Source organism: Desmodus rotundus, chromosome 6, assembly GCF_022682495.2.
Source record: "Desmodus rotundus isolate HL8 chromosome 6, HLdesRot8A.1, whole genome shotgun sequence".
NCBI lineage: Eukaryota > Metazoa > Chordata > Mammalia > Chiroptera > Phyllostomidae > Desmodus > Desmodus rotundus.
In genome coordinates this window covers 51,738,968-51,761,745 of record NC_071392.1, presented here as the reverse complement: position 1 = coordinate 51,761,745, position 22,778 = coordinate 51,738,968, and the positions used below count along the sequence as shown (strand labels likewise).

Sequence of the window (22,778 nt, the reverse complement as noted above, 5' to 3'; positions counted from 1 at the left end):
TGAAGCAAGAGTGAAGGCCCTCAGCCTGACTACCTACCTTCCAGAGGTGCCCCTGTGCGTGTCCCCGAACCTGTAGAACATGTTGGGAGTTGGAAGAATGCTAGGATGAGTGTGGAGTTCAGACCAGGGCCTTCTAAGCTGAGGGAAGCACTTAAGGAAAGGCTCAGTACAAACACTACAAGTTCATGGCAGGCACACGGCAATAGAAATGAGTAGAATTGTCCTGATATAGGGAAACTGGGAGTGCTGTGGGTGGGTGAAGTGCATTCTGTCTCAGGGACATAGCTGGTCAGCTACAACTGATGTTATGTGGAAATGTAGATCCCAGTAGACATATTGTCTGATTTTTATGAAGTCAGAAATACAGACTTTTATATGGCAGTCTTAAAGATACTACCCAGGGCTGGAGGGCCCTGGGTTTGTGCAGAGTGGGAAGTGAGGTTAAAAGTCTGTTTGGGGCCAGGGTGGGCTTTGAGTACCTTGCTGAGGATCTGAAATCTCCTGACTCCTGAGAACTCTTTGAGGAGAGCAGTGTTCAGTCTGATACGTGTTTTGGAAATGTGATCTGACCCAGTTGAATAGATTTCAGAGGTCACATTTCAAACTATGGAGAGCATTAGGTTTGGATAGACGATTGAGTTTCAAGGATTGGTCTGTAAAAGCAATTGTTGACTGTAGCTTTCAACCTGTTGCCCAAAATTTGTTAGGCTATGCATTTCTGTCACTGTGTACCTTCTAGTTCATCATTTTTGCTTCAACCAGAACAGCACTTTTTTTTTATTGTGGTAAAATATACACACCATAATGTTTACCACTTTAACCATTTTAAGTGAATTATTCAGTGGCATTAAGTACATTCACATTGTTGTACAATCATCACCTGCTTCAACCTCAACAACTTTTCATCATCACAGAGTGAAACTGTGTACCCATTAAATAGTACCCTTCAGTGCTCCCTTCCCTAGCTTTGCCAACCTCTATTTTACTTTCTTATATAAGAGTAGTCCTATAGAATAATCCTACAATATTTGTCATTTTGTGTCTGGCTTATTTTGCATAGAGAACAACACAGTTTTATAACCTATATTTTCATGATTTGAAGTTAGATTCTTTCAAAGATAGAGTGTGACATTACAAAATATTTGAAAACCACTGACTTCCTAAATAGTAATGTTTCTCAAGTTTCAGCCTTATTTCTTAGATCCTTCACTGGGGACTTTCATGTCACATGTTGTTTGCCTGGCTCTACAGCTTATTAAACACAGGGGCCTGATGAATGAATGAAGCTAAGAAATAACAGACCAGGCTAATTCTCAAAGTCACTCATGCATTGATTTGGTCGGGTTGTGGACACAAGTGTAATTTTTTGAGGCCACAGCTGTGTTTGGGAGGTTTGTGCTGCTGCTGAGGGTCAGTCTGAACGAGACCTGGAGTGAACGATCTTGATTGATACTAGCAGTCACAGGAAGTGCCTCTGAAAGCCTGGTTTTCCCTGAATACTCTGCTTTCTGCGATTTGACTGCTTTCTCTGGGGAGGAAGAGTGTAACCTGGTTTGGAATTTTTGAATTGAAATTGCTGGGTGGGGACTTAAGTTTTTGTTTTAATCAGGAATGTAATTGGGACATTTGCATATTACCCGTGCATGTGTTTGAATGGATTTCAAATAAGAAAAAAAATTCCTTCTGTTTAATGTCATTTTTCTGAAAAGAGTAGTTGAGTGTCCTTTCAGAGTTCTGGAGTTAGGAAATAGGAACCTATGCGTAGTTCATTGGGACAGTTATCAAAGCCTAGTTTTGCTAATGCTAATAATTTAATATCCAGGGATTTTTAGAAGTTCATCCTCTAAGCCTCAGTGTTCTTATATCAGGGATAATTAGGAAATTTCAAGATGCTACCTGTAAAGCATTTAGCATTGTGGGAATATATATAATAGATGCTCAGTAAAGATGTCAGAGTAGTGACAATATTAAGTGGAGTGTGTTCTAAAGAGAAGGATAAGGACAGTAAGTGTAGTAAAACCTAGAACTGGGGATGGCTAGCACAGAGGAGAAACAATTTAGAAGGGTAGGTATGCTCACTGGAGAGCTGTCCCATAGTAGTAGAATAATTGCATTTTTTATGTGTCTTATTGGTGTTAAAAAGTTACTGTGGAGAGATTGTAGCTCCAAGTTAATTAAGAACTTCCTAATACTTAGAATAACATGAAAGTAAGTAGACTGCATTGGAGTATAGAAGAAAGTCTCATCTTCATCATAGTTAATGATATAACTACAATAAAATTCTAAATTACAGGTAACACTCATCCCCATTTTAAAGATGGTCTTTGAGAGCAGGGACTGTATTGTCCACAAGGCTGATACCTGGGCAGCCTGCCACCTGCCAGGTTTTTACTGATTTTCCATGAATGAAATTAAAATGTTTTTAAACACCAAATTTATGTTTGTCCTGTTATCCAGTTTGCATTGAGTAATATATGCATATGTCAAACTTTCTTTAAAATGGTCATTCTTTTTGTTGAAAAAATATTTGTTATGTCTAAATGTCCTTGACTCATTTTTTTCTCTTCTTTATCTCATGGCTTATTGTAAAATGCTTACGTTCGGTGTCAGCATATTAGTTGTAACTTTTTATTGCTACTGATATCTATGAGTACGTTAAGTAAATCTTCATTTTGCTGACCTGTTTGAGGATGCATGGCATCAGCAGATTCTCTCTTGCAGTGGACAGGTGAGAGATTAGCGGGATCAAGTCAATTTTTCCCTTTTTGCTTTGTTTTCTACAGAGCAGCAAGATTCATTGTCTAGCAAGAGGGAAACTGTTAAATGGTAGAATTTGTCTTCCAGTTAATGGTTTAAAGAGTGGATGTAAATTATACAGCTTGTTTGCACAGTGTCTGATAGCTACCACTGTAGGGGAATTCTTTTCTAAATGCTGCTTAAGCAAGACAATTATTTTTACGCAACTAGATTAATAGCGTAATAATTAATAGCACGGGAGCTTTTCAGTATAAAAATTGGCTTGTAGATAATTTGAGATGGCAGTTCCCTCCTCCCTTCTGAGATTGGTAAGGCTGTTTTGCCAAAGTGATTTGTATTTTTAACAAGGGAAAAGCCTTCCATATACTCACATGACAGTTTCTGGGGTCATTTGTCAGCCTGCTGACCACCCAAGGGAGGCCAGCAGGAGGAGTGGATTTGTGTGGCTCCAGAGTGACCATCTCAGACCTGCAAGGTGTGGAGAAGTAAGAGACCTGTGAGAATTGGACCATGTGGAGTCGTTTTTATCTCCAAAAAAAGGGAAGGTGGATATTTGTGGTGGGGACATAAGGACTCTTTTCCCTTGAAAATATTTTTTATTCTTTTCTCATTTTTCTGACCATTTTCCCCCTCTATGCTTTGTAGGAAACCGGGTCTCTTGAAGAATCTACCGATGAGTCTGAGGTAAGATGGTGATTCAGGAGCCTGGGGATTTCTAGCTAACCACGTTATCATCATGACCGTGTTCAGTCTTGCTAAATATAGCCTTCCCAAGGCTAGGGCGATAAAGTGGGGCCATAAGTGATCGAGCCTTGGGGAAAAATATGCCAGTTGTCTTTAAAAATGTTAAATGAATTATCTTCAAAAACAGACAGGAAAAGGAACAAAAAGTTTTCTCCTTGTATTGAACAGTATTTTAACCTGAGCATGGGAAAATTGATGCTAAGTTTTATAAATTAATCTTGACATTTTAAAAACATATTTTAAAAAAATAACCACTGTAGGTTCTACAGTATTTATTCTTACCTCATTCTTTTCATAGATATGGTGTACTCATTGCTGAAATTTCTGAGTCATTGAATCGATGGTTTATTTCATAAAATCAAAAGGGAAGTAGTGACCTTAAAAGCTGTTGGGAGCTAAGTTGTATTAAAGATTGTATTTTAAGGAAAACAAGTGATATATAAGGACAGGCTTTTTAAAAAATTCCTTTTCAAGACTATGCAGAAGAAAAAAGTTGAAGCACAATACAGATTAATTAGTGCATCAATTATATAGATGGATTATAATAATTACATATTTTAATTTTTTTAGCTCAGAGCAATATTAATATATTTATGATAACCTGCTAGAGAGCTATACTGATGTGGTTATAGCTATTAAATTTGTGTTGATATTGCATACAGTGTTTTTTTTGTTTTGTTTTTCTAAAGTATACTTTATTGATTATGGTATTATAGTTGTCCCATTTTTTTCTGCCTTTTATTCCTCTCTGCCCTGCCACCCCCCTCCAAACAGAATTCCCCCCTCTTAGCTCATGTCCATGGATTGTACATATAAGTTCTTTGGCTTTTCCATTTCCTATACTATGCTTAACCTCCCCCTCTCTATTTTGTACCTACCATTTATGCTTCTTTTTCCCTGTACCTTTTCCCTTATTCTCCTCCTGCCCCTGCCACTGATAACCCTCCATGTGCTCTTCATTGTTGTGATTCTGTTCTTGTTCCAGTTGTTTGCTTAGTTTTTTTAGGTTCAGTTGTTAATAGCTGTGGTTTGTTGTCATTTTTACTGTTCATATTTTTTATCTTCTTTTTCTTAGGTAAGTCCTTTTAACATTTCATATAATAAGGGCTTGATGATGATGAACTCCTTTAACTTGACCTTATGTGGGAAGCACTATATCTGCCCTTCCCTTCTAAATGATAGCTTTGCTGGATAGAGTAATCTTGGATGTAGGTCCTTGCCTTTCATGACTTTGAATATTTCTTTCCAGCCCCTTCTTGCTTGCAAGGTTTCTTTTTGGCAATCAGCTGAGAGTCTTCTGGGAACTCCTTTGTAGGTAACTGTCTCCTTTTCTTGCTGCTTTTAAGATTCTCTCATCTTTAATCTTGGGTAATGTAATTATGATGTGCCTTGGTGTGTTCCTCCTTAGGTCCAACTCTTTTGGGACTCTCTGGGTTTCCTGGACTTCCTGGAAGTCTTTCCTTTGCCACATTGGGGAAGGTCTCCTTCATTATTGTTCAAATAACTTTTCAATGTCTTGCTCTTCTTCCTCTTCTCCTTCTGGCATCCCTGTGATTTGGATGTTGGAACATTTAAAGTTGTCCTGGAGGTTCCTAAGCCTCTCCTCATTTTTTTGAATTCTTGTTTCTTCATTCTTTTGTGGTTGAATGTTCTTTCTTCCTTCTGCTCCAAATTGTTGATTTGAGTCTGGGTTTCCTTCCCATCACTGTTTGTTCCCTGTCCATTTTCCTCTATTTCACTTTTCATAACCTTCACTTCTTCCTCTATTTTGTGACTATACTCAACCATTTCTGTGAGCATCATGATTTCGAGTGTTTTGAACTCTGCATCTGATAGGTTATCTGTCTTTTCATTGCTTAGTTCTACTTTTGGAGCTTTGATCTGTTCTTTCATTTCAAAGAACATATTCTTTTGTCTCAGCTTGCCTGTTTGTAGTAAGTATTCTCCTGGGCAGGGCAACCCAGGTTGCTGTGGGTTGTGGCACTGTATGTGGGGGGAGGGATCTGAGAGGGAACAATGCCTCTTAGTCGGCTCTCTGCCAACTTTCAGTCACTTCTTCTGCTACCCACAAGCAATTGGGCCCTTCTGATGCTGATTCCTGGGTGCGTGCGTTTGTGTACGTTCAATGACCCTGTGGGTCTTTCCAACGAACTCTCCTGTGAGTCTTGGAGTTTCTCCCATTGCTGGAGCCCCCACAGGTTTTTATAGCCAGAGGTTTTGAGGCTTTAGTTTCCCTACACTGGAAGCCTGGATTGTGTGGGCTGTCTCGCTCCCCCGTTGTTCCTCCCGGTTTATCCTAACGCAAATGTGGGACCTCCAGCTCCGCCAGCTGCTGCCCACCCGGGTCCTCCAGCTGCTGCCTTGCTGCCCATCATTTTTGCCCTGGCCACCCATCTCTGTCCCTCCTACCAGTCTGGATGAATGTTTCTTCTTTAACTCCTTGGTTGTTGGACTTCCATACAGTTCAATTTTCTGGCAGTTCTGGTTGTTTTTTGTTTTTAAATTTGTTATTGTCCTTCTTTTGGTTATGTGAGGAGGCACAGTGTATCCACCTCTATCTTGGCTGAAAGTCCTTCAGTGAGTTATTTCTTTTGGTTATTACATTTTCTAGTTACAAATGTTTCATTTTTAATGACATCTCTTTCTTTGTGGAGATATCCTATTACTTCATTTATTTTAAAGTAATTTATAATTGCTTATTGAAGCACTTTTATGATGGCTGCTTAAAAATCCTGGCGAGATAAATCTAACATCTGATTCGTTCTTACACATTTTAAAGGAAAACTGTATTTACATAATGACGAATCATCAATTGCTTCAATTTTCAGGTCCACTTACTATGTGTTAAATGCTTTTTCATGGATTATCTCATTTAATATGTTTTACAGTCTTATCAGGTACTGTATGAGGCAGGAGAGGCTGTCCGTGCTGCAATAACAAAGAGTTCCAAAATTATAGTGGCTTAAGAGAAAATAGATTTATTTCTGAGTAGATTCAGTGGTTCAGGGAGAGGAAATTATGTCAACAGTACAGAAATGTCATCATTTTCTGTAGGATGTTTTCCTGTTTATGTAGGGACCAGTGTACTATGAAATACTTTGCTCATATAGCTGGAAACTGAAGCAGCTCTTTTTCATAGAGAAATATATTTTTAAAATTCTGCTTATTTTGAATAGGTTCTTGGTATATTATTTATGTAGAAGTATATTTTACCTTTTCTTAAAAGAGTTTAGTGTGTTGTACAGAGAAGTTTGTAGTAGAAGCATCAAATTGTTAGCCTAACACTTCAAAATTAACTTGTACAGCAAAAAGAAGAATAACAAGGGAAGACCAATCAGGCTGAAGAGGGGTGACAAGGAAATAGAGGAGTGTACCTAATGGAAATTGTTAGGTAATAAGGTCTACTTTGTACCAGGTATGGGTTCCAGTGACTTTTTATTATTTGTGAAAGCAACTGAGTAGTTAAACCAAGGCTTATTCTGCTTGTAGTGTGTTACTTTGTAGCAAAGATTGCATATTGCATATAAATTACAGTACCCCTTGTCTGGACCATGGCATCTAATAACAGAGACTTAATCAGTGTTACCACTGTCTTTGTAACTTTTGTTATTAATAAACATACTCCCTGAATAGATGTCCATTAATATTTGGCTTAGTTCTTGCAAATATTACAAATAGGAGGCCTTTAATATGTTATATATATATTAATTTCTGTAAACCAAATGGACTGACAAATAGGTCTTTAAAATAAACCTGCATGCAATATATATGAGAAATTAATATTAAAATGCTACTTCTAGACGCATCAGTCACAAGGAGTGTTCTTTATCAGTTTTGTTAAAATGGAAATCAATCATTATGAGAAATCAGTAAATAACTTTTGTTAATCAGAAAATACATCACACAAAAATAATTTATCTTACCTGGGTAGAACATTGTGAATCATTTAGTGAAACATAAATGGATTCTTTACATAATTAGTTTTAATAAACAAAGTTATGGCAACTGGTAACTAAAATGGTAATGTGCTTTGTTAGGAGATTGATTGCTGAGAAAAATAGACCACAGAATTATTATATATTCTTCCAAATACATTTGAGTTAAAAATTTGCTTTTTCATTTAATGAGCTATTAATATTAACAGGTTCTGCTGATTATTGCGTCCTTCAGGCATGGATAAACATTCCCTTCGAAGCATATATTATAAAAATTATATGTTTGGAAACTTAGTAGAAACTTTCTGGATGCAGTACAGATTAGTGAACCTGTATTTCTGCCATTTGTTAGAGATTGGAAAGATAAACATGACTCTGGTATGATATATCTTTGAACAGAATTTAATTTTACTACCTAGGAGAAAAATTATTTAAGCAGTCCAAAATAGACTGATTGATTATTATTATATTCCTTCAGCAAATATTTATTGAGTACTTCCATCTCTGGGTGCTAACATACACCAGTACTTGATGAAGGAGGGAGACAATAGGCAAAAACATATATAGTTATATCAGGTGGTGATAAATGTTGTAGATAATAAAAAAATAACATTGATTAAGAGGCCTATAGAGTGGGCTGAGGAGGTACTGTTTGTCCTGGTCAGGTAGTGCCTCTCTAAGAAGAAGACATTTGAGTAAATATTTTGGGGGAAGGTCTTGTAGGGAAAAGCAAGAGCAAATGCAGTATTGTCAAGTGGGGTCATGCTAGACATCTCTCAGGATGTGACTGGGGCTGGAGCTGTGTGGTAGGAAATGAAGTAATGAGAGGCCAAGAACATAGAGCCTGTAAGTCAATTACAGATTGCAGTTTTTACTGTAAGATGGGAATCCATTGGAGAGTCATTGTTTTAGTAAGGTCACTCTGGGTGCTGTTTGAAAAAAAAAAAACAGGGGTGGGAGAGGTGGCAAGTAGGAAGCAGCACAATCAGGAGGCTTTGGCTGAACTCTAGGTAGAGGTAATAAAGGATTTAGAGTATTTTGAAGTGGAGTCAATATATTTCTTGTCTAGGATGTGGGGGTGTAAGTGAAAGAGTATTCAAGGCTGACCTACTAGAAAGGTAGAGTTGTTAACTGAGGTAGGTGAAGACTGGCTGTCACTGGTTTTGACGTTCAGGGTGAGGTGTTGGTGGTGGGGGGCATATTAGGAGTTTCAGTGTGGGTATTTTAAGTTGGAGATGTCAGTTAAACATCCAGGTAGAAATGTCAGGCAGGTAGCTGGATGAAGAATACTAGTGCAGGTCTGAGCTGGCGAGAATTTTAGTCAGTATTTATGTGTGTTTAAAACCATGAAACTGGATTGAGGTCATTTAGGGCATGAGGTCAGATGAATAAGAGGTGTGCTGCCTGATCATCAAGGGTACTGCAGCATCTCGTTCATGATGGAAAATCAGCACAGGAGACTGAAAACGAGTAGTCAGTGAGGTAGGAAGAGAACAGAATGAGAGTGGTGTCTAAGAAGGTAAGGGTGGAATGCAACTCAGAAGAAGAGCATGGTCAACTGTGCAAAATGCTCCTGAGAGGAGGAATCAGTTGAGCTCCAGGGATTCATCCTTGGATCTGCAAAGCTGAGGCCATTGAGATCCTCACAAAAGCAGTTGTGGTAACTCATGATGTTTAGGGTGCTGGTAGGACCTGGCTGGAATGGGCACAAGAGAGATTGGGTTGGCAAAATGTTTTTGATGCTCTAGGAAATTCTTTACTGTATATTTTCAAATGGTGACATCTAGAATGCTCATAAGGGACACATTTGTTGAATAACTGTTAAAGGAGGTGATATGTATTTAGCACTATGCCTGTTTTAGAAGGCATTCATTAAGCATGTGGTTGATGCTGTTTTATTATTTGTCCAGTTCTATGCCAGGTACTTTCATGAGGGCAGGGACCCTGTCACTATGGTCTCACTAGCAGAGCTGCGCATGAGTGAGTAAATGGATCGATTTCAGTAATTCTCACAACAACTATACTTAACTAGCATTATGTCTTTATTTTGGGAATGGTAAAACTGGGCTTTTGAGAGTCCCTTCATCAAAAATAGATATCAGGGACCACTCCTGGCCTCCTCACTCAAGCAGAGAACTGTTTTATTCCTTGAAAGTATTTTGATTTAATTTAAGGACAAACAAGTTAGTACTGGCTTTTAGCTTTGGGTTTGGTTTGGGGCATCCAGTTCCATAGCCCACCATTATTTTTATTCTCTCTGATTCTTATACTATTCTTAGTAATTGGTTGCAGAATAGTGGTCTCCCCAAGATGCCTATGTCTTAATTCCTAGGATGTGTGTATATGTTGTGGCAAGGGAAATTAAGGTTGCAGATGGAATTAAGTTTATTAATCAGCTGAATTTAAGAAAGGGAGATTATCCTGGATTATCCAGGCTGGGCAAGTTTAGTCACAAGGTCTTTACCAGTAGAGGAGGGAGGTAGAGGTTAGAGTGATGTGATTAAGGACTCAACTCACCCTTGCTGGCTTTGAAGGTAGAGAGGGAGGAGGAGACCCATAGACAAGGAATTCAGGTAGCTTATAAAAGCTGGAAAGGTCAAGTAAATGGATTCTCCCCAAGAGCCTCCAGAGGAATGCAGATTGCTAGTATCTTGATTTTAGCCCATTGAGATCTCTATTGGACTGTAAGACTGCAAATTGATGTTGTTTTAAGCCACTGAGTCTATTGTAATTTGTTATAGCAGATATGGGAAACTAATACAGTAAATAATGTGATTGAATGATCTTGTTCCCTTAGCACTTTTCATTAGGCTTTATTTCTCAGGGTTTGGGAATAAAGTACATCTAACAAGGGAAACATATCAAAAATAGTTGTACTGAAACTGCAGGTACTGTCAGGGGCTATATTTTTAGAAAAATGTGTGTCTCTTTTGCAATAATTGTTCAAGAATGTTGGTTAAATGATAATCACACCTGACAATTAGGGCTTGATTACTTGCTGTCAAGACTTGAAGGCATTTCTTTCTCTGCAGCCTGGATTTAATTTATGAAATTCTATTTAGACTTTGCACATTTGAATTCTTACATGAGGTGACTAAACTGTCTGTTTTTTCCCTTTGACATACTTTGGGAGTTCCAATATCAGGGTTTAAAAACGATTGAGAAGTTTTTAATATCTTCTTGTTATGTGATAGGTTAAATAGCTTACAAATTTTCTGTTCTTTGAGAGTCATTAATAGAGCTTGCTGCTAGAACTGTCCAGGCCTTTCTGCAGGAGATAAGCTATAGTGTTTTGACTTTTCTTAGTTTATTCTGTGGTTATTTTATTCCATTTGTGTTTAAAAAGTATTCATCCTTAGACTTAATAATTATTCAGTTCTCTGGTTTATTAATGCATTTTTGCTTTGACTTTGTTAGTGTTCTTTGGTTCCCTGCAGTGCCCATCTTCCTGCTGTCACTGTTCTCATGCTCCTGCAGTGGTTATGGGAGGACTCCTAGACCATTGATAATGCACTGCCCAGCTACTACGGACTGGTGCCTTTGCTAGTAGAAGAAAGATGTAGGTAATTGGTAGCCCCGGCTGAAAGTGCTGGTATGGAGAAACAACGGGTGAGGCTGCAGATAGTCACCTCCTCTTGAAGGACAGGGCCCAAGGTGAGGTGGGTGTCTGCTCAGTTGAGAGAGGCAGGCTCCAAGTTTTGGATGTGGCGGTTGATACAAAGCATCTTTCTACCTTTTATTCAGGTGGTTTATGTTTTCATCAAACAAATCAAGGTGTGTCATGAATTCTAATTCATATTAAACATAAGTATTAGCTTCTCCTGGATTTTGATAACCATTTATCTTAATTTTTATTGCTATTGTAGATTTTTATCTTTATTTGTTTCTTCATAGAAACTTTTGAGAAGCTAACAGAGGTTTTGATGGGGGTGGCCAGCAAGGTGCTTCTTTGCACCTAGATTACGAATGTACAATTGAAAATGCTTCGGAGGTATTTAATCTCCTCTAAAACATAAAATAATCCTGAGAATTGTAGCATTTTCTTTTTTATATGAGAATAAACATATAAATTATAAATAAATGTAAATTTTCATGAAAATTTAGTTTGCAGGACCTCTTTGCTACTGATGTTAGAAGATGATAGAGCTTCATTTCTGTACATTTATCTATAATTCTAATTTATACTGTTACAAAATAGCAACCCCCTTCCCTTTCTTTGATACCTCCCTGTCTGTAAAATACTGCATAGTTCAGATGGTCTTTCAGGTTCCTTTTGGCTGATATTGTATGATTTGAATTTTCTTGCGTGGAAATCTCAATGAGAGTGTCTTAGGAAAGCTTCTTACTAGTAATTTGGTCTGTTGTTACTAGGCACCATATTTTGCTGTGTGGAATGTGCACTTGTTTGCATAAATTTTTGAGGGAAAAATAAGGATGTGCATTATACATGGGTATAATGATTACATACCATGGGTGCAGTAATCCGTATAATAACCATTACTTAATACCATTACATAATAACCATGGGTATAATATTACGTGTGTAGTGCACAAAAAATGTGGGTGTGCATTATACATAGGAGCACATTATCCACAGCAAAATATGATACTTTTGTTTTCACTGGTCTTTATTAGATACCCATAGTTTTGTTAGGTGAAGTTCAGAACAATGAAAAGGCATAAACCCTGCTTCTAAGGATGTTGTGGTCACCAAGGCATATTGAGAAGAAAGGAAAAGAGTGTTATGTTGGCTTTAGTGGTGGGAATTGTCCACCTGAGTGGCATATCTGGAAGATTGGTGAGGTTATTCCAAATGGCTGAAGAAAATAAAAAGCTTATTTGCTTTTCTTTCTCTCTCTCTCTTTTTTATCTTCTATATATTCTTAACGCTTTCCCAATATAAAATAAATGATGGGAGTAGATCCTGTTTATGGTATTTGGCTTAGGGCATAGGAACCTTCACCTTATTTTTCCTCCTTCAGTTGAACATGAAATTCTGATACTACAGGGCAAAGGAGAGACCAGGGTTTATGAAGGCTACATATGTTGTGAATCTTAAGTAGAGCTCTTCAATTACTACAGGCTCAATTTTTTCTCACTTTTCCAGTTCAAGTACTATGGTAAGGAAAGCAGCTTTGAGAGATTAGTATCTTAGTTCAGTAGAGATAAGGTTTTGAAGAGGATGCTGAACAATGGCTTTAAAAATAATATTTATTTTTGTCATATACTTATTTCTGTAATAAATATATACACGTTTATTTTAGAAAACTTCAAAAATATTGACAATAGCTCACAATAGTGATTTCATTTGCTGTCTTCTGGAATGATCACAGCAACTCCGTGATATGGGTCCTATTATCATTTCTATCCTATAGATGTAGAAATTGAAGCATAGAATAGTTACTGTGGTTTTAGTGGTTATTCTGATTCTCCACCACATAGGTATATAAATTTCTTCAGTAAAACTTGAATCGTGCAATACAGGTTTTATGACCTGTGTTTTTCACTTAATAAAATGTTTTGAGAACATTTCTCTTTGTTATTAGTCTTTGAAAACATATTTTAATGTCTATGCAATATTTAATCTCGTGAAATTTATCTGATGCAGGGTTTCTCAGCCTTCTCATTATTGGCCACGTAATTTTTTTGTTCTGGGAGATTGTCCTATATATTGTAGGATGTTTAGCATCATCCCTGGCTTCTACCCACAAGATGCCAATAGCACCATCTCCTCCCACTCAGGTATGACAACAAATACATCTCCAGACATTGCCAAATATATGTCCCAGGAGCACAAAATAAACTCCAGTTAAAGACCACTTATTTAACCATATGTATTTTATGCTTTTTAAAATAGTATGTGGATGTGAATAGACTCATTATGAATTTTCTCTATATATGATAAAGTAGACCCATATCATCTAGGTTATGTTTTCTAGCTCCTAATTTTAGCTAATTTTGGGAGGTTAATATGTTTTCAGTAATAGTAATATTGCTTGAAAACTAAGAATTTAATAACATTATTTGCATTAATATATGAATGTAATTGCTTACCTGTCACCAGTCTGAATGAAAGGTATCCTGGGAGTTTTGACCACAATTGTTTTATTGTAGATGAATTCCGTTATTTCTATGTCAATTTCTTAAAAAGTTTGGTCATTGAGGCAGCTAAATACCTTGTGTTATTAATGGACACCAGAAATTACTCTCTCAGTGTGTTTATGTAATTTTCTTGATATCTTTTGACATTTTAGAAGGATATATAAAGCCATTTTCTTACCAGGCAGTCATCTTTTTGTGTAAGTAAAATCATCTTTCTGTAATAGTACTGTTGCCTACAATAATTAATAGTTGAACATGCCCTTTTAGGAAGTGCTATTCATATATTTAGGAAGTGGGGCTGAGGAGGGGTGGTGGTAATACAAAGCTAATTAAAGTCTTCATTTGTCCTTAATTAAGTTTGAATCTTAACATGTAGGGTCTTTTTTATACAGATTTCCTAATCATAGATCTCTTCTACCTTTTCTGGAAAAGTTCAAGATTGATATATTTGGAGATGTCCTATGTTGTCCATGTACATTTATTGATACCATTATAGTTTCAAATAAATGTTTTATTTATAATAAACAACCAAAAAAAAGTTTATTTATATATGATTTATACAATGATAGGTAGTTGTTTTTGACTATGTTGACTTTGTTGATAGTACCATGTTATAGAGATCTGTTATTAAAAATTTGTTAGTTATGTTTTTGAGATTCAATTTGAATGTGATTGACTTACAATATAATTTCAATTATGGTTTTTTTAAAAATCTTATTTGTATTTGACATCAACTTTTTTTTGTTGTTCTCCCTCTATTTTCTCTAATAGTGATCAGAAAGAAATATTTTAGTATGTCATGGGCTATGATTTGTAAAAAGGAAATTTTTTTAAATTAAAATTTTCTAAAATTCACATGTTCTGATATTAGACTTTAATGGCTTTTATATATATTAAACTTAAAAGGTTGACTAATAATTTTGAAAATTTCAATTTTCCTTAAGGTAATTAGAATTCTAGGGAGAATGTTCTAGAGGAGGAAAAACTTCATTGTATACCTTCATATCCATATTTGATTGTTTATTTGCTTTTTATTAATACTTGTTTTTTCACTGTGGAAGTTTAAATTGCATCTTCTTAACAATAAGAATTTTTTAAAATATGTTAGTGTTCCTTATTATATCTAGCTTTAAAACATTGGATATTCATTAAAAGGATTTGTCCTAGTCAGATGTAGTTGATGGTATGAGAAGAACTGAACCATTCACCTTATTGAAATTCCTACATGTTCAGCTGAGGTCTTTCTCACAGGTGAAACTGGATGGGATAAAGGACATCTCCATAGAGTGAGATTATGAATTTTCTAGGAGTGCTAACTGGTGCTATTTTTCACTAATTTAATTGGACTTTATATCTTACTTTTACCCTGCAGTCTTATTTCATATCATTTTATTTTGTAGGGAAAAAAAACACAAGACAAAACTGGATTTTAATAAGTGATATCCGGAAATAAAAATTTAAGTTCTATGTATTAATAGTAACAATAGAATATTTAGTGATCTTGGTTAACCGCCAGAATTCATGCGATGAACATTTTTAAAAAGTAAAATCCAAGTGTTTATTTGGACTATAATAATGATTTTTAAAATGTACTTATGTGTGGAAGATATAGATAAAGGTAAAACAGCATGAAGATTGATCATAAACACAAAAAATGTTCTTGTACCCAAATTTGAGATTATCAGATGAAAAGTGTAATATTCTTGAGGACTCTCTCCATACAAATTTACCCTTGGGTGTTAATAACAAAATTATAGTCTTTAATTGCCTTAATTTGTTATCCCAAAAGTAATTTTTTTGTTTTAAGTTCAAAATTTAGTAAGAATGACTATGATATGAAATTTATTTTTTGGAGTGTTCTAGAATCCTATACAATGGTTTAAAGGACTTGTTTTGAATTAAAAGTGGTGTACACTTAGTGAAAATCCATGTTAGTTGATTGTTATGAAAGGAAAGCTACACATTTTTCTACTATGGGTAAATGTCACTCTGTTCTTTGCTTAGCTGCAAGTTAGGACTTGTACTATTCCACTAGGTTGTCATAGAAACACAGTTAACTGTCATCTCAATTCAGACTGTTGATGGTTTTATTTGTAGGTTTGCACAATTATTAACATTTAACAAAAATTATGATTTGCTCTTTATTAACACTGGTGGTTTTCCATGGAAGTTCAAATTGTATGGAAGCCTTTTTTGTATTTAAATTTGTTATAAAGTGAAACTATTAAATTTGCTTGATTTTTTAAAAATGTTTTTTATTTAAAATGTGATATGTAGGCTGCAGCAGTAGAATAACTTCTGCGAATTGTATTTTTGAATCACTTTCCATGTTCTTTGTTTACAGCTAGCAGAAAAAACCTTAAAATTTCACTTTCAGCCTGCTTTTAACTTAACATAAAAGATACCTGTCAGAAAAGTGTGAAATGCTATATTAAGTGCCTAATACGGAAGTTTTCATTTTATTTATGGTTTTTGAAGTCTGGCACAAATACTTCAGTGAACTGTGTTGTGAAAGTATTTTTGTATATTTATGTGAGAGGAATTACTTAGTTTTCATTTATAAATAAGACAGGCAGATGTTATTTACAGTAAGTTTATCTAATGGTCTGTGGATGAGTGCTTTTATGCAAAATAGTCAAGAGGCTAGAATTAACTTTTCATATTGGATGCACATTTGATGTCCAGACCTGAGCAACATGTGACATCTTATTATAAAGACTACCATTCAAGATTCAATTTGTATTTACCACATTTACTTCAGAATGCACACAGTGTGTTTTTGCCACATTTAATGTTAACTTTGTAATGATTTCTATTTTTTGCCTGTAGGTACATAAATAGAAGTGTCTATTTGCTGCTTTTTGTGACTTTTCCTTTTTCTAGGTTCTTTAGACTTGGTTAATTAGCTGTTTCATGTTTTAAAAACATGTCACTTTTTGACAGGTAACAGCTGCTTGGGTTGGGTTAATTATCATTAGTTATTTTTTTGATTTATTTATTTTATTTTTATTTTTTAACCCTCTCCAAGGTTATGTTTGTTGATTTTAGAGAAGAAGGCAGAGAGAAAAGGGAGAAGAGGGGGAGAGCAAGAGAGAAAGAGGAAGGGAGAGAGAAAGTAAGGAGGGGGGGAGAGAGGGAGAGAGAAGAGAAAAAGAAACACTGTTTTGTGAGAAACATCAATCAGTTGCCTCCCACACATGCACCATCCAGGGATTGAACACTCAACCTTCTGCCATATGGCATCACACTCCAACCAACTGAGCCAACTGTCTGGACAATTGGTTTTTAAAAGAAATACAGGTCTTGACTCCTGGTCAAGATGGAGATATAGGTAAACATGGCTTGCCTAATCTCACAACCATAATCAAAATTACAACCAAGCTATGGAACAACCATCATGTAGAACTGTCAGAAAAAGAGTAAAGTAGAAGTCCAACAACTACATAATTAAAGAAACCACATCCATCCTATGGGGTAGGCATGGCAGACATGTGGAATGGGCTGGTCTCATATCCACGTATAGTGGATACATTTGGGGGTGGGGTATAGTGGGAGTGAGAGTCCCAACCCCACACCAGGTCCCCCAGTGCTAGGAAAATCAGCTCCCATAACTTCTGGCTGTAAAAACCAGTGGGGTTTGAGTCGGTGAAAGGAACTACTAGACTCCCAAGAAGTGCCTCCTAAACAAGGAGAACAAGGACTTACTCAGACTCACTCCCTCTGAGCTCTAGCACTGGAGTAGCAGCTTGAAAAGCACCAGTAGCATATAGGGAGGAACTGAAGTGTCTGCCATAAAGGTGAGAGCAGGGGGACAGCTTTCTCTAAGACAGAAAGGTGGGCAGAGGCCATTTTTCCCTTTTATGAAGCCTCCCTTCAAAGAACCACAGAGCCAGAAGGGGGTGCCATATCTGTGACTCCATCTACCTGGCTAACACTGTTTGCCCCTGCCCTAGAGATCCTCTGAGGCTCCGTCCCACTCAACTTACGGGCCCACCCAGCTGTTAGTGGACTTTTCCATATGAATAGCTGGTCTTGGCTTATGCTTCATAACTTCCTAAATCCTCTTAAGCAACAGCCAGCCTCAGTGAGCCCCAAGGCCCCATACCTCTTGCTAAGTGGCCCCAGGCCTGGCACTAGTAGCAGCCAGCCTAGGTTCACAGCTTGGCTTTGCTTGGGAACCTCCAAGAAAAGCACAAGTAGCAGCCATCTCTGATTGCTTTATAGCTCATGCAAGGTAGCCGGGGAAAAACACAGGAGGGGGCTGACCTTGGCCTGCACCACCTGTGAAACGCGAGAGCCTGCACACCCAGTGGACAGCTAGAGATCATGTCGAAGCACCACCACCCAACCCCCACACAACTGATCCTCCACGAAGAGCCAAGGTTGGTGGTCAGTGGTCATAGCCAATCCTTGCAGCTAACTGGCCTGGGTAAATCTCTTGCATTGACCTTCCAACAGCAGTCAAGTCTCAGCTACAAGAGGAAGGTGTACTCAGCCAACACAGAGGGCACACCTCAATACCCAGGTTGGGTGGTAGGGGAGGCTGTGCCATTGGACCCTACAGGACACCTACTACATTAGTTTATGTCACCAAGATAGGGAGTCATAGTAGCTCCACCTAATACATAGAAACAAACAGGGAAGTTGCCAAAACGAGGACACAAAGAAACATGGCCCAGTTGAAAGAACAGATCAAAACTCTGGAAAAAGAACTAAAAATGGAGATAAGCAATCTATCAGATGCAGAGTTCAAAACACTGGTTATAAGGATGATCAAGGAACTCACTGAACACCTCAACAGCATAAAAAAGGTCCAGTTGGATACAAAGGGTACACTAATTTAAATAAAGAACTATTTACAGGGAAACAACAGTAGAGTGCATGAAGCCAAGAATCAAATCAGTGATTTGGAATATGAGGAAGCAGAGAAACAACCAGTCAGAATAATAAGAAGAGAGAAGAATCCAAAAAAGTGAGGATGGTGTAAGCAGTCTCTAGGACAACTTCAAGTGTTCCAACATTTGCTTCATAGGGGTGCCAGAAGGAGAAGAGGAAGAACAAGAAATTGGAAATCTATTTGAAAAGTAAAATGAAAGAAACTTCCCTAACTTGGTGAAGGAAATAGATATGCAAGTCCAGGAAGCACAGAGTCCCAAATAAGATGGAGGCAAAGAAGCCCACTCCAAGACACATCATGATTAAAAGCTAGAGGTTAATGATAAAGAGAGAATCTTAAAAGCAGCAAGAGAAAAGAAATTAGTTACCTACAGCAAAGTTCCCATAAGACTGTCAGCTAATTTCTCAAACTTTGCAGGTTAGAAGGGATTGGCAAGAACTATTCAAAGTCATGAAAAACGGAGACCTACAGCCAACATTCCTCTGCCCAGCAAAGATACCATTTAGAATCAAAGGGTAGATAAAGAGCTTCCCAGAAAAGAGAAAACTAAAGGAGTTCATCATCACCAGACCATTATTATATGAAATGTTAAAGGGACATATTTAAGAAAAAGAAGATCAAAACTCTGAGGGATAAAATGGCAATAAATACGTATCTATCAACAATTGAATCTAAAAAGCAAACTAAACAAGAAGAACAAAGACAGAATCATGGATTCAGGGAGCATTTTGATGGTTACAAGATGGAGGAGAGGTGGGGGAATTGGTGAAGAGATGAAGGATTCACACGTAACAAATAGGTAGTTAGAGAATAGCCATGGAGAGGTAAAGTACACTGTAGGAAGTGAGTAGCCAAAGAACCTACACATGACCCATGGACATGAACAATGGTGTGGGGATTGCCTGATGGAGTCAGGGGTGCTGGAGTGGAGGAGGGAAAGGGAGAATAATTGGGACAACTATAACAGCATAATCCGTAAAATATAATTTTAAAAAATAATACAGGTCTTTTATATAACTGCTTATTACATGCACATTTGTTGCTAGTATATCTGAAAGATATTCTTGGAAAGTTAATAGTAGTTAACATTTTCTTTGATTTTAACACTTTGTTTCTAAATAAACATCTAATAGCTTGTGTATGCTTGGAGAAGAAAAACTGACAGCTCATCATATGCATGACATACTGACTTATTTTTAACCAGTTTTATTGCTCTTAAGATGTAATTACTACTCTTGTAGCTAGACTACACAATGGCCTCCAATGACCCTTGCTTCCTATTATTCCTGTCCTGTATCCTCCCTTTTCACTCTGAATCATGGCTGACCTCTATGATCAAAAAATGTTGCTAGTCAGTGTATGATCTCTGAAGCCAGGTCATATATAACATTGAGGCTTCCAATTTGCTCTCTCTTGGATCACTTACCCTGGGAGAAGTCACTTCTATGACCTGAGGACACTCATGGGGCCCTAGGGAGACGTCCATGAGGCAAGGAACTATAAACCCTCCTGCCAACAGCCAGTACCAGCTTGCTGACCATTTGAGTGAGCCATCAAGGAAGTAGATACTCTACCCCCAGTCAGGCCTTTAGATGGTTGATACCTCAGCTGGCATCTTGCCTGCAGTCCATGAGAGACCTGGAGTCTGAATCACCCAGCTAAGCCACTTCTGTATTGCTTACCCATAGAAACTATATGAAATAATATATATTTGTTGTTTTAAGTCAGTAAATCTTAGTGTAATAATAACAGCAATAGAAAACTAATGCACCTGCTAAATAAACACATTTTAAAACATTTTCTGTTTATCCCATAGGTCCTATTATTTGTAGTCATAAGAATTGTGGAGGGAGGCTTCTGTTGTGATTTGTAGCATCCCTTTCATAGGAGATTGGGTAGTATGTTATTCAGAGCATTGACTTTAGAGCATTTATAACTGAATTTGAATTTTATCATTGTGTGTGTCCTGATGAAATTACTTAAAATTTCTGATAATTAGTGTTTACTGAACATTTTTAAAATGAAATAAATATACTTACCTCTTAATAGTGTTTTTTAGAGTCAGTATGAAATAAGATATCTGACACTAAGCCTATGGCGTAATGTTTGATGCATGTCATCCTATCCCTTTATGCACAGATTAGCTTCTTTCCATGTGAACATATAGTTCTTAGCCATGGAGATGGAGATTTTGTAAGCACTTGAGTTTACAGTGTGTCCTATCAAGGCTTACAATCTTCAGTAGGCCCAGCACTTCTTACTCTATGAATCATTTTTTCTTTATGATATGATGTACCTTGTTGTGATTTTCTTCATATTTTTCATGCTTGGGGTTGCAGAACTTCTTGAATTTGTGGGTTGATGTCTTTTGTTTTAATAAATTCTGAGTTGTTACTTCTTAAATGTTGTTTTTGCCTCCCTCCCATTCTCCTTATCTTTCTGCGACTGTAATTAAAAGTATGTCAGGCTTTTGTACTGTGTTCCACATATCTCACACATTCTTTTATTTATTTTTTTATCCATTTTTTTCTCTAGGGTTCCCTTTGAATATATTTTGACATGTTCTCCATTTCACCAATCCTGTCTTCTACTTTGTTCATCTTCTGTTAAACCGTCTATTGAGTTCTTGATTTCAGTTCTAAAATTTTTGATTTTATTACAGATTATAATTCCTTGTTGAAAGTTTCTATCTTTTCATCGATTTTCTCCATCTTTTCCTTTTTTTTTTTTGAACATAGGTATAGGTGTCATAGTTATATTAAAATTCTTTTCTGGTAACTGCTGTATCTAGGTCACCCATGGGCCTACTTTTATGGTCTTTTTTTCTCTTTGATTTCTAGTCATTGGTCCTGTTCTGTGGCATACTAGTCATTTTTTATTGAATTCTCAATATTGTAAGTGAAAATTCCAGGGAGAAGTTTTCTTTCTCCAGGAGTAACCCATTACTTTACTGGACAGATACCTTACTCCAGTCTGGGGTTGAACTGAGTCAAAGCTAGATTGACATTTTGGTAAGTAACTTTGTGTGCCCTGGGGCCCAGAGTTCCAACTGAAAGTCTGTGGTATTCACCAGAACCTTATTTGCTGATGGCTCCTGAACATTAATTCTTATTTTCTCAGCATATTGAGGCAGCTGGTTTGTTTGCGTTTTTGAGGCTTTCTCTTTAACTTTTTAGCCTCATACCTCATATAGCTTTGAAAATTGGCAGTTGTTTTGTGGGGAAAAGTGGCTGCCTCACTCTTCCACTAGGATCTTAGCCCCTCAGGTCTCCAGTTTGTCATCCTATCCCCACAAGTACCAAAAGGTTTGCCGCTTTCCAAACCTCCAGCAGTGGCCATCTTCCCAAGCAGATCTTGAGTGTTCAGTTCCTTCTACTGTACCCAGAATTGGTGAAAATCTCCAGGAAGAATGGCTGTAGAATGCAAGCTTACCTCTCCGTCCTTTCTCCACTACCTTGGAATCTTGGTTCTTCTAGTTCAGGTTCCTTTTAATTGATGCCTTAGACTGATGTTGCCATGTATTTCATTAAGCCTTTCTAGTTATTCTGGGCTGGAGCATTGGTATGACTCAGGCTACTTAAATACTAGCTGAAAGGTAAAGACTGTACAATTATTTTTAAAGGAAAAGTCCATGAGTAGATTATTTTTGTGAACTTCTGTTTTGGCCAGCTTTATGCTCTCACAAGTATTGATATGTGCACACTCTTTTTGGTTTCTCCTTATTAAAATAAAGTTTTATTATGAATCACTGTATTAATTTTTATAACTATCCTAGATTTATTAATAGCCATTATAGTCAATAGAGATTCCTAACTTTATTCCATAACCGTGAGGATTAAGGATATCCTATAATGCTGTATCACAATGAGGTTAAACATACAAAGTTAGTAATAATACCTATAAAATGATTAAGAAATGTTTAATGCATAAGTAGGTTTATTTGTATGAGAGTAAAGAAATATTTTCTGACATGAATAAGCAATGATTGTTCATGGATTATCAGTTTTTTAAAAGAACTATTAAAATATTTTTTAATGTTGAGGGGAAGCATATATTTTGCTTTATATAAAATTTCCAGTTCACTTTAATTTAATTTTTGTAATTATATTTTCTAATTAAAATGAAAATTTGGCATGTGTCTACATCATGGGCCAGTTTTATATTTATTATAATACGCCAAAGTTGATTAATGTTAACAGTAAGTATATTTAATCTTGTTTTTAATCTTTGAATTTATTCTACCACTGCAGTTGTGGAGGTTGATACATCCAGTTGGAAAAGTGAAACATGAAGATCTTAACCTTTAGCTGTAGTTGTAGTTGTTTATAATCATTGAGGGAACC

The 22,778-nt window shown here is 36.7% G+C and overlaps 1 protein-coding gene across 2 annotated transcripts in view; it reads left to right on the top strand.

Moving 5' to 3' along the window:
- The window catches only part of VPS41 (VPS41 subunit of HOPS complex), a 214,999-nt gene that overhangs the window by 5,739 nt on the left and 186,482 nt on the right, over positions 1 to 22,778 (top strand). For both annotated transcript variants that reach the window (XM_024558322.4, XM_045193260.3), the window contains exon 2: positions 3,403 to 3,441. In XM_024558322.4, coding sequence (XP_024414090.1) covers positions 3,403 to 3,441 — 39 coding nt within the window. The remainder of the gene's footprint in view (positions 1 to 3,402; positions 3,442 to 22,778) is intronic.